Here is a 16,725-nt window from a genome sequence, read left to right as displayed (position 1 = left end):
AATGATCTCCTTTGACTCCATGTCTCATATTTAGGTCATGCTAATGCAAGAGGTCGGTTCCCATGGTCTTCAGCAGCTCTGCCCCATGGCTTTGCAGGGTGCAGCTTCCCTCCTAGCTGCCTTCATGGGCTGGCATTGAGTGTCTGTGACTTTTCCAGGCACACGGTGCAAGCTGTCAGTGGATCTATCATTCTGGGATCTGGAGGACAGTGGTTCTCTTCTCACAGCTCCACTAGGCATTGCCCCAGTAGGAACTCTGTGTGGGGGCTCTGACCCCACATTTCTGTTCCACACTGCCCCAGCAGAGGTTGTCCACAAGGGCCCTGCCCCTGCAGCAAACTTCTGTATCCAGGTGTTTCCATACATCTTCTGAAATCTAGGTGGAGGTTCCCAAACCCCAGTTCTTGACCTCTGTGCATCCACAGACTCAACACCACATGGAAGCTGCCAAGACTTGGGGTTTCCACCCTCTGAAACAGCAGCCCAAGCTGCATCTTGGCCCCTTTTAGTTATGGCTGAAGCAGCTGGGACACAGGGCACCAAGTCCCTAAACTACACACAGCACAGGGACCCTGGACCTGGCCCACAAAACCATTTTTGCCTCTTAGGACTCTGGGCCTGTGATGGGAGAGGCTGCCATGAAGACCTCCGACATGCCCTGGAAACATTTTCCCCATTGTCTTGGGGATTAACATTTGGTTCCTTGTTACTTATGCAAATTTCTGCAGCAGGCTTGAATTTCTCCTCGGAAAATGGGATTTTCTTTTCTATTGCATTGTCAAGCTGCAAATTTTCCAAACTTTTATGCTCTGCTTCCCTTATAAAACTGAATGCCTTTAACAGCACCCAAGTCACAGCTTGAAAGCTTTGCTGCTTATAAGTTTTTTCCACCAGATGCCCTAAATATTCTCTCTCAGGTTCAAAGTTCCACAAATCTCTAGTGCAGGGGAAAATACTGCCAGTCTCTGTTAAAACATAACAAGAGTCACCTTTGCTCCAGTTCCAAAGTTTCTCATCTCCATCTGAGACCACCTCAACCTGGATTTCAGTGTCCATGTCATTGTCAGCATTTTGGTCAAAGCCATTCAACAAGTCTCCAGGGCGTTCCAGACTTTCCCACATTTTCCTGTCTTCTGAGCCCTCCAAACTGTTCCAACCTCTGCCTGTTACCCAGTTCCAAAGTCACTTCCACATTTGCAGGTATCTTTTCAGCAGTGTCCCACTCTACTGGTACCAATTTACTGTATTAGTCTGCTTTCACACTGCTGATAAAGACATACCTGAGACTGAGCAACTTACAAAAGAAAGAGGTTTAACTGGACTTACAGTTCCACATGGCTGGAGAGGCCTCACAATCATGGGGGAAGGCAAGGAGGAGCAAATTACATCTTACATAGATGACAGCAAGCAAAGAGGGAGCTGTGCAGACAAATTCCCATTTTTAAAACCATCATATCTTGTTAGACCCATTTGCAATCATGAGAGCATCACAGGAAAGACCCACCCCCATGATTCAATCATCTCCAGTTGGGTCCCTCCCACAACATGTGGGAATTATGGGAGCTACAAGCTGAGATTTGGATGGGGACACAGAGCCAAACCATATCATTCACTATGCTCCAACTTCACTGCTTTTTTTGTTCCTGAAATTAGGGTTGGAGAAAAATGAACATTTGATATGACAACATTCGCTTAGCACCATGTAGTTATAATCCATGTTCTTCATTTAATGTTCTTCATTAAAATTCTTACCAAAAAACCTTGTTTAGAGGGTGTGATTCCAATTTTTTAAATTCCAGAAAGTAGAAGATCACAGACCATGTGATTTTCAGATTTTGTGACTCTAACTCATGTCTTTGGACTACCATTCTGAAGAGGAAGGACAACATTTATAGTTAATGATTGATATATAAAATGTGATGAGAGGAATGAAAGGAATGAAAGGTAATTTCAATTGTTAAAGGCTAGATTAACAAGAAAATTAAAGTGTCATGAGATTGATAACTGCAAAGATGCAGAAAGAAGTATTAACAGGATATTTAGCCCGATTAGCCCTATACCAGGATGATGACTTCTGCTCATGGCTCTACAAGCAACACAGCTGTGTGAATGTGATGAGTCATTTCAGTTTTCCAAGTTCAGATTTCTTCTCTGAAAGAGAGGGAGAAAAGTTTTTGACCTCAGTTTAGGCAATGGTTTCTGAGAAACAATTCTAAAAGGACGATCCATGGAAAAAAATTATAATAGGACTTCATCACAATTAAGAATTTCTGCTTTTCAAAAGACACTTTTTATAGAATGAAAAGACAAGCCACAGACTGGGAGAAAATACTTACAAATCACATAATTGAGAAAGGACTTATAGCCAGAATACATAAGGACAGAAACTTCACCAAAGAAGATGTGCAGATGATCAATAAGCACATGAAAAGATGCTCAATATCATTAGTCATTAGGGAAATGCAAAATAAAACCACCATCATGTATCAGTACACATGTACTATACCAAGTTTTGGCAGGGATATGAAGAGATGAGAACTCTCATACACATGTGGTGATAATGTAAAATGTTACAACTACTTAAAAACTATTTGAAATTTTCTTAAAATATTAAATATACATCTATCATATATCACCCAGCCATTACACTCCTAGGTTTTACCCAAGAGAAATTAATGTCTATGTCTGTTCAAAGGCTTGTACATGAATGTTCTTAACAGCATTATTTGCAATAGCAATAAGCTGAAAAATGTCTATTAACAGATAAATGCATAAACAAACACTGGTACATTTACATAATGGAATTGTACTTGGCAATAAAGAGGAATGGATACAGATAAATACACTAACATGGATGAATCTCAAAATAATTATGCTAAGTGAAAGAAGCCAGATTTGAAAATACAGATAATTTAATATTTTTTTAAAAAATCTATGAATTGCAAACTAATTTATAGTGGCAGAAAAAAGATCGGTGGTTGCCTAGAGACGAGGAAGGGGAAATGAGAAGGGGCAGGGTTCGGAAGGATGACAAGGGGACATGACGGAGCTTTAGAGGCAATGGATATGTTTGTTATCTTGAATGTGATAATTATTTCGCGTGTGCATATATATTCAAACCTTATAAAATTGCACACTTCAAATATATGCAGTTTATTGCATCTCAATTATATCTCAATAAAGCTCTTTTAAAAAAAGCAGGAGAAAAGAAAGTAACAGTAACCAAGACACTACGGTATTGGCATAAGGATATATTAGTGGAACAGAACTGAGAGTCAGAAAATACACCTACATTTGTATGGTCAATTGATTTTCAACAAAAGTGTCAAAAAATCATTGAGGAAAAGATCATGTTCTCAATAAATTATACTGTAATAACTGAATATCCATATAGGAAATAATTACCCCATGACACCCTACTGAAAAATTAATTCAAATTAGATTAACTTTATATGAGATCAAAACCCATAAGAGTGATTTTTTTGAAAAAACACAGGGGAAAATACTTGTGACTAAGGCTTAGAAAGTATTCTTTACATAGGATACAAAAAGTATGAACCAATAAAGATAAAAAAATGATAGAATGAAATTTACTAAACTTTTAAACTTTTGCTTATCAAAAGACATCATTGAGAAAAGGAAAAGGAAAACCCCATATTATAAGAAAACATTTGTAGAACATGTATCTGACAGATGACCTGCATCCAAAATATATGAAGACCTTTGACAAATCAACGATAGGAAGAGAAACTATCCAATTAAAAAAAAAAAAATAGAGGATCTCCAATATCAGCCAATACGAGAAGAGCCCTATTCCTCCCAGGTACTTCCTCTTACATCAAAAAAACCCAAACCTAACACAACAAATGGACGTAGGGAGATTCCAAAAGGTAGAAAGAAGACAGTCTCTTCCTAGGGGCCTTGGAACTTGAGGAAGGACTACAATGAGTTTCCTGGGTTTTCTTTTTCTTATCAGTGGGACTACAGAGAAACCTACAACCTGTACCAGGTACAGATGGGTGAGAGTCAAGGTGTGGCAAGAAATGGGCAGCTCCAAAAAAGTCCTGTTCCCCTTACTCAAAGTTCTAGGAAAAAGGTAGACTAATAGAGGTGAAAACATTTTTGACAACATCTGTCCTTCTCTAGCCAAACACTATTAAAAACACTGCCTCCCCTGCATGCTGCTGGTCCAATAGTGTCAGCAGACATGAGCAAGAATCTCATATTTTACATAAACACTCGGAGAATCAGACAGGAACACTCTGATTCCCAAGTTGGGTGGTGTTGCTGAGGCCAAGTGAGGAGCTTGTCTTTCATCTCCTGCCCAGCAGAAACTGGAAGTGCTCTAATTTACCCTCCTGGGCAGTGTCAGCTGGGTACAGCAGAGAGCTGAGCCTCCACTCCCAACCAGAAAGTATGCAGCAAGGCTAGTCTCCAATTAATTGGCAGTAATATTCCATGTCTTCAATTATTCTTCCCTCCCCCTCCCCCCAGCTTACTTTGTCATAGTCTCCTGTGTGATGGAGGAAATAATCTTAGTTAAAATTCAACTCTCCACATATTCCATTATTGTACTCACACAGCAACAAGCCTGGAGAAAAATGCAAAATTATACTATGTCCACATTAAGTTCATGACCACCAAACTGGTTCCTTATCACTGCCTAGCAAGTATATGATGTCCAGTCAATTTCTCTCCTTCTCCTTTAAAGTACTATTTCTAAACATTTTCTTTCTTCTCAAACCTTCAATATTCCCTTTCCATAGCCAGTTTTACCTGTTGTCTTTACTTCTTTTACGTAGAAGAAATAGAGGGAAATAAGGGAAGGAAGGACGGAGGAAGGCGGGAAGGGAGGGAGGAAGGCAGGGAGGGACGGAGGGAGGAAAGAAAGAAGGAAGGGAGGAAGGAAGAAAGGAAGGAAGGAAAGGAAGGGAGGGAGGGAAGGAGGGAGGGAAAGAATGAAGGAAAGGAAAAAGGAAATGAGAGGCGAGGCGGGGCGGGGCGAGGCGAGGAATCAGTTAGAAGATGTGCAGCCTGGGCAACACGGTGAGAACTCATCTGTACTAAAAATAAATTAGCAGGTATGGTAGTGCGTGCTTGTGGTCCCAGGTACTAGACAGAAGTTGAGGCAGTAGGATTGCTTTAGCCTGGGAGGTCAAAGCTGCAGTGAGCCATGATTGCATCACTGCATTCCAGCCTGGGTGACAGAGTAAGACCCTGTGGGAAAAAAAAGAAGGGGGGGGGGGGGGAGAGAGGGAGGGGGAGAGAGAGATCGTGGGAAGGGAAAACACAAAGAAGATGTGGTGGACATGCCCCGGGATGACCCCCAGTGGACCACACTCTTGTTTGGACCCATCCCCCTGAGTGTGGGCAGAACGTGTAACCTGATTCTAAACAGTAGAATATCGGAAAGATTTTGGAATATCACTCCCCTAATTATGTTATATGGCAAAGGTGAAAGGATTTTGCACAGATAATTGAGGTTTCTCATCAGCTGATTTCAGTTGATCAGAGCCCAGATTATACTGGGTGGGTCTCATCTAACCACATAAACCCTTTAAATTTTAATGATAGTGTAAGTGTACTAAGACTTATCTGATGGTGCTTGCACAACTGAAACATTTAAAAAAACTAGTATGTATGTAAGTTATATATGTAAATGAGTACATTTTATTGTATTTAATTTTACCTCAATCTTTAAAGTAAAAGTTAAGATCCCTTCTTTGCAATGGGATTCTAATGGCAAGATTTAGACCCAGTGAAAGGTTGAGAGGTGGAGATGATTTTCCCAGAACTTGCAAACCAGACTACTAGGGTAGGTACCTCTCTGTGATACTAATCGTTGGGAAGAAAAATGGAAAGTTTTATTCAAATGTCACTCATTTCTTCAGTTACATGCCTATTCTAAGTATAACCCAGATATTCCTGAGTATTCTGTTTTCCTATACTTTGAACACTGGAATATACAGGAAGAATTAACTTTTGAATATTTCCAGTTTCATTAGGGGTATTTGAATGATTAAGTGTTGTCTATAGCTTCTTTAGTACCACAGTGCTACAGAGACTGTATGGCCTGCAAAGCCTAAAATATTTACTGTCTATCCAGCCCTTTATAGAAAAACTTTGCCAACCTCTGATTCAGACAAAAGAGAGCACCTTCTTTCTATGTCGATTCTAAACAAGGATAAAACAAAGATAACGAAACTGGTTAAGTCAGGGTTGATGTTTATACATTTGTTAAGAAATGTGATAAACAATATTTGCAAAATTGGGTTCAGTTAACATGTCATTGTTTCGTAGTTTACATTTGAATAGAAGCATTAAAATTAGCAATAGTTGTCTAAAGTGATTCAATGGTATTTTTATTTTTGTCTGTCTGTATACCCCAGGTTTTACTGGCTCATGAACCTAAATGCAACCATTGTGTTTCTGGGAATATCTTACATCCAGCACTCACAGGCCTGGGCTCTTGTTTTACTTATTCCTTTTATGTCTACACTTATGGCTCTGATAACTCTTCATATGATAAACTACAACCTAATTTATCAGTCAGAAAAACGTAAGTAAATTATACTTTACATTAATTTCTGGGTTTATATTGTTTTCTTGACAGCTCTTCTTTCTCTTTGATTCTTTATAACTTCTCTTTCAACTCAGAATTTGAAAATTGTGTCTGTCATTACCCTTGATAAAGCAATGGTCTCCAAAAATATTTTTAAGTGAATGTTAAGACTGCTTCTTTGCAATGGGATTCTAATGGCAAGATTTAGATCCAATGAAAAGTTGAGAGGTAGAGATTCCTCTTCTCCCCATCTTCCTTTCTTTCCATGGTGGAAACAGTTTTAATAATGGAGTATCTTAAGCATAAACAAAAGTAGATAAAGAACCTCACTTGGGTAGCTCTGAGCTTCAGCAATTATCAACTCATCTTCACTCATTTTTTCTTCTTCTTACCCGGGTAATTTTCAAGCAAAAACTAAATATTATAGCATTCTTATTCGTGTATTTTGTTATATTTATTTATATGTAATATATTATGTAGGTGTATATATAAAAGTTAAATTCCGTTTGAAAAACATAACCACAATGTCATTATCAGTCTCTGTCTCTGTCACGCACACCCACATATGTGTTTGTGGAGGAACAAGATTTCTTAACACCATCAAATATCTGGTAACTGTTAAAATCTCCCTGATTGTTTCCTTTTTGAAATTTGTTTTTTTTTAATTTTATAGTTTGTTCAAATCAAATCCAAAAAAGGTTTAAACATTCCAAATGCCAGATATGTCCCATAAACTATACATTATATATATATATATATATATATATATATATATATATATATATTCCCCATGCATCTGTATCTCTATTTTTTATTTTTATTATTATTATCATTATTATTATTATTGTTATTTGAGACGGAATCTTGCTCTGTCACCCAGGGTGGAGTGCAGTGGCGCGATCTCAGCTCACTGCAAGCTCCGCCTCCCGGGTTCACACCATTCTCTTGCCTCAGCCTCCCGAGTAGCTGGGACTACAGGTACCACCACCACGCCCGGCTAATTTCTTGTATTTTTAGTAGAGACAGGGTTTCACTGTGTTAGCCATGATGGTCTCAATCTCCTGACCTCCTGATCCACTGACCTCGTGATCCACCTGCCTTGGCCTCCAAAGTGCTAGGATTACAGGCATGAGCCACCACGCCTGGCCCCTAAATTATCAGTTTAAAAAAGAAATTGTAACATTTCTTAGAGCATTTCCCATAGTCTGGATTTTATGAATTGCATACGCATAGAGCTTTCCCTCTGTATTTCCTGTAAATTTTTTTTTTTTATTACACTTTAAATTCTAGGGTACATGTGCACAATGTGCAGGTTTGTTACATATGTATACATGTGCCATGTTGGTGTGCTGCATCCATTAACTCATCATTTACATTAGGTATATCTCCTAATGCTATTCCTCCCCCCTCCCCCACCCCACGACAGGCCCTGGTGTGTCATGTTCCCCCTTCCTGTGTCCAAGTGTTCTCATTGATCAATGCCCATCTATGAGTGAGAACATGCGGTGTTTGGTTTTTTGTCCTTGTGATAGTTTGCTGAGAATGATGGTTTCCAGCTGCATCCATGTCCCTACAAAGGACATGAACTCATCATTTTTTATGGCTGCAAAGTATTCCATGGTTTATATGTGCCACATTTTCTTAATCCAGTCTATCATTGATGGACATTTAGGTTGGTTCCAAGTCTTTGTTATTGGGAATAGTGCCGCAATAAACATATGTGTGCATGTGTCTTTATAGCAGCATGATTTATAATCCTTTGGGTATATACCCAGTAATGGGATGGCTGGGTCAAATGGTATTTCTAGTTCTAGATCCTGGAGGAATCGCTACACTGTCTTCCACAATGCTTGAATTAGTTTACAGTCCCACCAACAGTGTAAAAGTGTTCCTATTTCTCCACATCCTCTCCAGCACCTGTTGTTTCCTGACTTTTTAATGATCGCCATTCTAAATGGTGTGAGATGGTATCTCATTGTGGTTTTGATTTGCGTTTCTCTGATGGCCAGTGATGATGAGCATTTGTTCATGTGTCTGTTGGCTGCACAAATGTCTTCTCTTGAGAAGTGTCTGCTCATATCCTTCACTCACTTTTTGAGGGGTGTTTTTTCTTGTAAATTTGTTTGAGTTCTTTGTAGATTCTGGATATTAGCCTTTTGTCAGATAAGCAGATTGCAAAAATTTTCTCCCATTCTGTAGGTTGCCTGTTCACTCGGATGGTAGTTTCTTTTGCTGTGCAGAAGCTCTTTAGTTTAATTAGATCCCATTTGTCAATTTTGGCTTTTGTTGTCATTGCTTTTGGTGTTTTAGTCATGAAGTCCTTGCCCATGCCTATGTCCTGAATGGTATTGCCTAGGTTTTCTTCTAGGGTTGTTAATGGTTTTAGGTCTAACATTTATGTCTTTAATCCATCTTGAATTAATTTTTGTGTAAGGTGTAAATAAGGGATCAAGTTTCAGGTTTCTGCATATGGCTAACCAGTTTTCCCAGCACCATTTTTTAAATAAGGAATCCTTTCCCCATTTCTTGTTTTTGTCACGTTTGTCAAATATCAGATGGTTGTAGATGTGTGTTATTATTTCTGAGGGTTCTGTTCTGTTCCATTGGTCTATATCTCTGTTTTGGTACCAGTACCATGCTGTTTTGGTTACTATAGCCTTGCAGTATAGTTTGAACTCCGGTAGCGTGATGCCTCCAGCTTTGTTCTTTTAGCTTAGGATTGTCTTGGCAATGCAGGCTCTTTTTTGGTTTCATATTAACTTTAAAGTGTTTTTTTCCAGTTCTGTGAAGAAAGTCATTGGTAGCTTGATGGGGGTGGCATTGAATCTATAAATTACCTTGGGCAGTATGGCCATTTTCATGATATTGATTCTTCCTATCCATGAGCATGGAATGTTCTTCCATTTGTTTGTGTCCTCTTTTATTTCATTGAGCAGTGGTCTGTAGTTCTCCTTGAAGAGGTCCTTCACATCCCTTGTATGTTGGATTCCTAGGTATTTTATTCTCTTTGAAGCAATTGTGAATGGGAATTCACTCATGATTTGGCTGTTAGTCTGTTATTGGTGCATAAGGATGCCTGTAATTTTTACACATTGATTTTGTATCCTGAGACTTTGCTGAAGTTACTTATCAGCTTAAGGAGATTTTGGGCTGAGATGATGGGGTTTTCTAAATATACAATCATGTCAACTGCAAACAGGGACAATTTGACTTCCTCTTTTCCTAACTGAATACCAGTTATTTCTTTCTCCTGCCTGATTGCCTGGCCAGAGCTTCCAACACTATATTGAATAGGAGTGGTGAGAGAGGGCATCCTTGTCTTGTGCCAGTTTTCAAAGAGAATGCTTCCAGTTTTTGCACATTCAGTATGATATTGGTGTTGGTTTGTCATAAATAGCTCTTATTATTTTGAGATACGTACCATGAATACCGAATTTATTGAGAGTTTTTAGCATGAAGGGCTGTTGAATTTTGTCAAAGGCCTTTTCTGCATCCATTGAGATAATCATGTGGTTTTTGTCTTTGGTTCTGTTTATATGCTGGATTCTGTTTATTGATTTGTGTATGTTGAACTAGCCTTGCATCCCAGGGATGAAGCCCACTTGATCATGGCGGATAAGCTTTTTGATGTGCTGCCGGATTCAGTTTGCCAGTATTTTATTGAAGATTTTTGCATCGATGTTCGTCAGGGATACTGGTCTAAAATTCTTTTTGTTGCATCTCTGTCAGGCTTTGGTATCAGGATGATGCTGGCCTCATAAAATGAGTTAGGGAGGATTCCCTCTTTTTCTATTGATTGGAATAATTTCAGAAGAAATGGTACCAGAGCTCCTCCTTGTACCTCTGGTAGAATTCGGCTGTGAATCCGTCTGGTCCTGGACTTTTTTTGGTTGGTAGGCTATTAATTATTGCCTCAATTTCAGAGCCTGCTATTGGTCTATTCAGGGATTCAACTTCCTCCTGGTTTAGTCTTGGGAGAGTTTATGTGTCCAGGAATTTATCCATTTCTTCTAGGTTTTCTAGTTTATTTGTGTAGAGGTGTTTATAGTATTCTCTGATGGTAGTTTGTATTTCTGTGTGATCGCTGGTGATATCCCTTTTATCATTTTTTATTGCATCTATTTGATTCTTCTCTCTTTTCTTCTTTATTAGTCTTGCTAGCGGTCTATCCATTTTGTTGATCATTTCAAAAAACCAGCTCCTGGACTCATTGATTTCTGGAAGGGTTTTTTGTGTCTCTATCTCCTTCAGTTCTGCTCTGATCTTCATCATTTCTTGCCTTCTGCTAGCTTTTGAATGTGTTTGCTCTTGCTTCTCTAGTTCTTTTAATTGTGATGTTAGCATGTCAATTTTAGATCTTTCCTGCTTTCTCTTGTGTGCATTTAGTGTTATAAATTTGCCTCTCCACACTGCTTTAAATCTGAGATTCTGGTATGTTGTGTATTTGTTCTTATTGGTTTCAAAGAACATCTTTATTTATGCCTTCATTTCATTATGTACCCAGTCGTCATTCAGGAGCAGGTTGTTCATTTTCCATGTAGCTAAGCGGTTTTTAGTGAATTTCTTAATCCTGAGTTCTAGTTTGATTGCACTGTGGTCTGAGAAACAGTTTGTTGTAATTTCTGTTCTTTTACATTTGCTGAGGAGTGCTTTACTTCCAACTATGTGGTCAATTTTGGAATAAGTGCGATGTGGTGCTGAGAAGAATGTATATTCTGTTGATTGGGGTGGAGAGTTCTGTAGATGTCACTGTCAACAGATCAACGGAGACAGAAAGTTAACAAGGATATCCAGGAATTGAACTCAGCTCTGCACCAAGCGGTCCTGTAAATTTTCTAATAGACCTAGATACTTGCAGATTCAGATTTTATTTTGGCCAAATTTCTTCATAGGTGGCATTATGTACTTTAATTAAGAGGCATAATGTCTGTTTTTGCAGAGTTAGCATTCATTGATTATTTTTGCCCAAATCCAATATTTTATTGAGGATTGCAAGGTGATTATATTCTATATTTCTTCCTCTTTTACTAACTGAAATAATTTCATAAAGACAAATATCTCCTCATCAACTAATTACATTGAGGTATAGTTTATGTAATAAAAAGAAGATAAACATTTAAGTATTTCCTTCTATCTATAGATTTTCAAATTATTGAGTTGAATTTCAACATTCTACAAAGGTAATTATTAGGATTTTTTTAAAAAAAACTATAATTATGAATTTATGCTCTTAAGCATTTTTGATGTGTTTCAATCTACTACAGCTAGTGATTCTCAAATTTGTTTCCATATTTGGACAGTGAAGTCCCCTTCATGTTGGTACCTTAGTCGTTCAGATAAGCGTCTTGCTGTTTTTCATTGCTTCCTTGGTTTTCTGGATTACCCTTCCATTTTTTAAATAAATGCAAATATTAAAATATGTGTGTGTGCATGTAGGCATATATATTGTCTGCCCTTTTGATGTAAGAAGTAACATATAATGCACACTTTTCTCACTTGTTTTTTTAGTTAGTATAGTTTAGGGATCATTTTGTAATTGTATATTCATTGTGTAACAAACTATCATTTATTTTACCAGTCCCATATGGATAGACATTTGGGTTGCTTTTTTACATTTGCTATATTAAGTAGATTCTAATAAATAGCTTGGTGCATGTTTCTCTTTGCTTTTTTTTTTTTTTCTTCTTCCTTTTTTGCCAGTATATCTTTAGGATAGATTCAAATCAAAAGTAAGTCCAAATATAATTTTTCTATATGTTGCCAAATTCCTTTCTATAGTGGTCGTGGCACTATTTTGTATTTCTACCAAAAATGTACAAGAATGCCTGTTTCCCTACAGCCCCTCAAAGTATATTGTCAAACTTTGGGATTTTTGCCAAGTCGAGGGTGGAAAATGGTATCTTGCTGTGGTTTAAATTTGCATTATTCTTATTTTGAGAAGAGTTGAGCATCTTTTCATTGCCTTAGAGCATTTTGAATTTCTTTTTCAGTGAATTACCTGTTCATGTTTCTAGTTCAACTTTTCTATAGGGTTGTGGTATTTATTGCGGTAAAACAAACAAACAAAAAAACACATAATATAAAATTTACCACCTTTATCACTTTTTTTCTGAGTGTATAAGATGAACATGTAATTTTCAGCTTAGGCATTCAGGTATCAGGACTCTTTATTGTAGCTTTTAATTGATAATAATAATTGTACATATTTACGAGGTACATAGTGATGTTTCAATACATATAATGTATAGTAATCACATCAGGGTAATTGGCAGATCCATCATCTCAAACATCATTTCTTTGTGTTGGGAAAATTCAATATCCTTCTTCTAACTATCTAAAACTACATAATATTTTATTGTTAACTATAGTCATCCTACAGTGGTATGGAACACTACTATGTATTCCTCCTACCTAGCTATAATTTTGTGTCACTTAATAAATCTCTCCCTTTCCTCTATGCTTCCCAGCCTCTCATATCCTCTGTTCTATGTTTTACTTCTTTGAGATCAGCTTTTTTTAGCTTCCACATGTAAATGAGAACATACAATGTTTAAATTTCTCTGGGCTTATTTCACTTAACATAATGTCTTCCAGTTTCATTCATTTATGCAAAGGAAGGGAAGTCAATATATCAGAGACATTTGCACCCTCATATTTATTGCAGCACTACTCACAATAGCTGAGATATGGAATCAGTCTAGGCGTCCAACAACAAATGAATGGATAAAGAAAATGTGGTATCTATACACAATGGAATACTATTCAGCCATAAAAAGGAATAAAATCCTGTCATTTACAGCAACACGAGTAGAACTGGAAGACACTGTATTAAGTGAAATAAGCCATCTTAATCATTTTAAGAGTACCGTTCAGTAGTGTTAAGTATATTCACATTGTTATGCAACGGATTTCTAGAACTTTTTCATCTTGCTGCAACACTAAAGCTGTGTATCCACTAAACACTAATTCCTTCTCCTCACTCCTCCTAGCCCTTGGTAAATGCCTTTCTACTTTCTGTTTCTATTTTTTGACTGCTTTAGATACTTCATATGAGTGGAATCATACAGTATTTGTCCTTTTATGGCAACTCACTTAGCCTAATATCCTCAAGGTTTATCCATGTTGTAGCATCCTGTCACATGCTACAACATGGATATACCTTGAGAATATTAGGATATTAGTGCCACATAACATTCCATTGTATGTATATACCACATTTTCTTTATTCACTTGTGTAACAATGGACATGTGGGATGCGCCTAGCTCTTGGCAAATGTAAATAATGCTGAGATGAATGTGGGTATGTAAATATTTCCTCAAAATCTCACTTTGAATTCTTGTGGATATATACTCAGAAGTGGGATTGCTGAATCATATAGTAGTAATTCTACTTTAAAGTTTTTGAGAACTCTGTTTACTGCTTTCCATAAAGGCTGCATCATTTTACATTTCTGCCAACAGTGCACAAGGGTTACCCACAATTTCTCCACATCTTTGTCAACACAGTATTTTTCTGATCTTTTAATATTGCCCATCTTGAATGATGGCTATGAAGTGATATCCTGTTTTTTATTATTATTATTATTATTATTATTATTATTATTATTATTATTATTATTATTTCAAAGGCAGAGTCTCCCTATTTTGCCTGGTCTGATTTCAAACTCCTGAGCTCAAAGGATTTTGCCACCTTGTCCTCCCAAAGTGCTGGGATTAGAGGTGTGAACCATGACACTCAGCCTCATTATGGTTTTGGTTTGCATTTCCCTAGTAATTAGTGATGTTCAGCATCTTTTCATGTGTGTATCGGCCATCTGTAAATCTCATTTGAAGAAACGTCTATTCAAGTCCTTTGGTCATTTTTTAAACAGGTTATTTGAGGTTGGGGGGGTTGTTATTAAGTTGTAGAAATTCATTATACATTCTGGATATTAACCCCATATGAGACATATGTTTTGCAATTATTTTCTCCCATTCCATACGTTGCCTTTTCACCCTGTGGATTGTTTTCTTTGAAATGCAGAAGCTTTCATGTTTGATGCCATCCCATTTGTCTATTTTTAATTATTTTTGTTGCCTGTGTTTTATTGTCATGTCCAAGAAATCATTGCTAAATCCAGCCTACTGAAGCTGTTGCCCTGTAGTTTCTTCCTGTAGGAGTTTAATAGTTTTAGCTCTTACTTTTAGGTCTTTAATTTATTTTGAGTTAATTTTTGTATATGGTGTAAAGCAAGGATCCAACTTCATTCTTTTCCATGTGGATATCCAATTTTCCCCACCCTATTTGTTGAAGAGACTGTCCTTTCCCCCTCATGTAGTCTTGGCACGCTTGTTGAAAATTATTCGGCAACATATGCAAGGGTGTATTTCTGGGTTTTCTACTCTGTTCCATTGGTCTATATACCTATCGTCATATCAGAACCTTGCACTCTTAATTACTGTTACTTTGTAGTATGTTTTAAAATCAAGAAGTGTGGGACATCCAGCTTCAATTTTCTTTTTTCAAGTTTGTTTTGACTATTAATATTCCATATGAATTTCAGGAATTTTTTTCTATTTCTGCAAAAATGCTATTGAGATTTTGACAGGGATTGCATTGAATCTATAGATCACTTTGGCTAGTATGGACATTTTAACAATATTAAGTCTTCCAATTCACAAGCACAGGATATCTTTCCATTTATTTGTATATTCTTCCATTTTTTTTGGTAAAGTTTTATAGTTTCCACTATACAAGTCTTTCACCTTCTTGGTTAAGTTTATTTGTAAGTATTTATCTTTTCAATGCTATGTTTCCTTAATTTACTTTCAGATCAGTCATCGTTAATTATAGAAACACAATTGACTTTTGAGTGCTGATCTTGTATTCTGAAACTGCTGAATTCCTTTATTAATTCCAATGACTTTTGTGTCAAATTCCTAGTGTTTGGTACATATAAGATCATGCCGTCTGTGAACAGAGGCACTTTTCCTTCTTCTATTCTGATTTGTATGCTTTTTAGTTCCTTTTCTCTTGTTATTTCTCTATCTGAAACTTCCAGCACTATGTTCAATAATAGCAAGAGTGGCCATCTTTGCCTTGTTCCTAATCTTAGAGGAAAAGCATTCAGTCTTTCCCATTGAGTATGATGTGAGCTGTGGGTTATTTATATATAACTTTTATTATGTTAAGGTACTTTCCTGCTATTCTTACTTTGTCTAATGTTTTTATCATGAAAGGGTGTTGAATTTTGTCAAATGTTTTTTCTGCATCCATTGAGATGATCACGTGGTTTTTGTCCTTCATTTTGTTAGTGTGATGTATTACATTGATTGATTTTTGTATGTTGAACTATTTTTGAATTCCAGATATAAATTCCACTTGTCTGTGGTCTATGACCCATTTAATGTGCTATTCAACTTGGTTTGTTACTATTTTGTATCAATATTCATCAGAACTATTGGTCTGTACTTTTCTTGTTATGTCTTTGTCTGGTTTTGGTATCAAAGTAATGCTGGCCTCAGAATAGTTGGGAATGTTTTCTTTTTAGAGTCTTTGCAAGAGTTCAAGAAAAACTGGTGTTAATTCTTCTTTAAATGTTTGGTAGAATTCTCCAGTGGATCCATCTGGTCTTGAGCGTTTCTTCTAGGGGGTTTTTGATTACTGTTTAAGTCTTTCCACTAGTTTTAGATCTTTTCAGATTTTCTATTTTGTCATGATTCAGTCTTAATAGGTTGTATGTTTATAGAAAGCTATCCATTTCTTCTAGGTTATATAATTTGTTGGTGCATAATTGTTCCTCTATAATCCTTTTTATTTCTGCGACACCATTTGTAATGTCTCCTTTCATTTCTAATTTTAATTATTAGAGTCTTTCCTCTATTTTTCTTAGTCTAGATAGGGTTTGTTAGTTTTTTTAATCTTTCCAAAAACCAACATGTTTTCATTGAGTTTTTTCTATTGTTTTCCATTCTCTATTTTGTTTATCTCTGCTCTAATCTTTATTATTTCCTTCCTTCTTCTGACTTTGTATTGTTTGTTCTTCTTTCTCTAGTTCCTTGAAGTATAAGGTTAAGTTATTGATTTGAGATCATTCTTCTTTATTAATGTAAACATTTGCCATTATAAACTTTCCTGTTAGTATTTATCACTCTTGGTGCATCTCATAAGTTTTGGTGTAGTG

General features: G+C 36.8%; 1 protein-coding gene across 1 annotated transcript in view; it reads left to right on the top strand.

The window, feature by feature from the left end:
* Nucleotides 1-16,725, top strand: part of SLC15A5 (solute carrier family 15 member 5) — a 92,440-nt gene that overhangs the window by 13,322 nt on the left and 62,393 nt on the right. Inside the window, exon 3 of the mRNA XM_023226205.1 lies at nucleotides 6,390-6,559. Coding sequence (XP_023081973.1) covers nucleotides 6,390-6,559 — 170 coding nt within the window. The remainder of the gene's footprint in view (nucleotides 1-6,389; nucleotides 6,560-16,725) is intronic.

This window comes from Piliocolobus tephrosceles, chromosome 10 (assembly GCF_002776525.5).
Source record: "Piliocolobus tephrosceles isolate RC106 chromosome 10, ASM277652v3, whole genome shotgun sequence".
NCBI classification, from domain to species: domain Eukaryota; kingdom Metazoa; phylum Chordata; class Mammalia; order Primates; family Cercopithecidae; genus Piliocolobus; species Piliocolobus tephrosceles.
The sequence above is the reverse complement of the archived record's forward strand: the minus strand, read 5'-3'. Positions and strand labels throughout refer to the sequence as shown.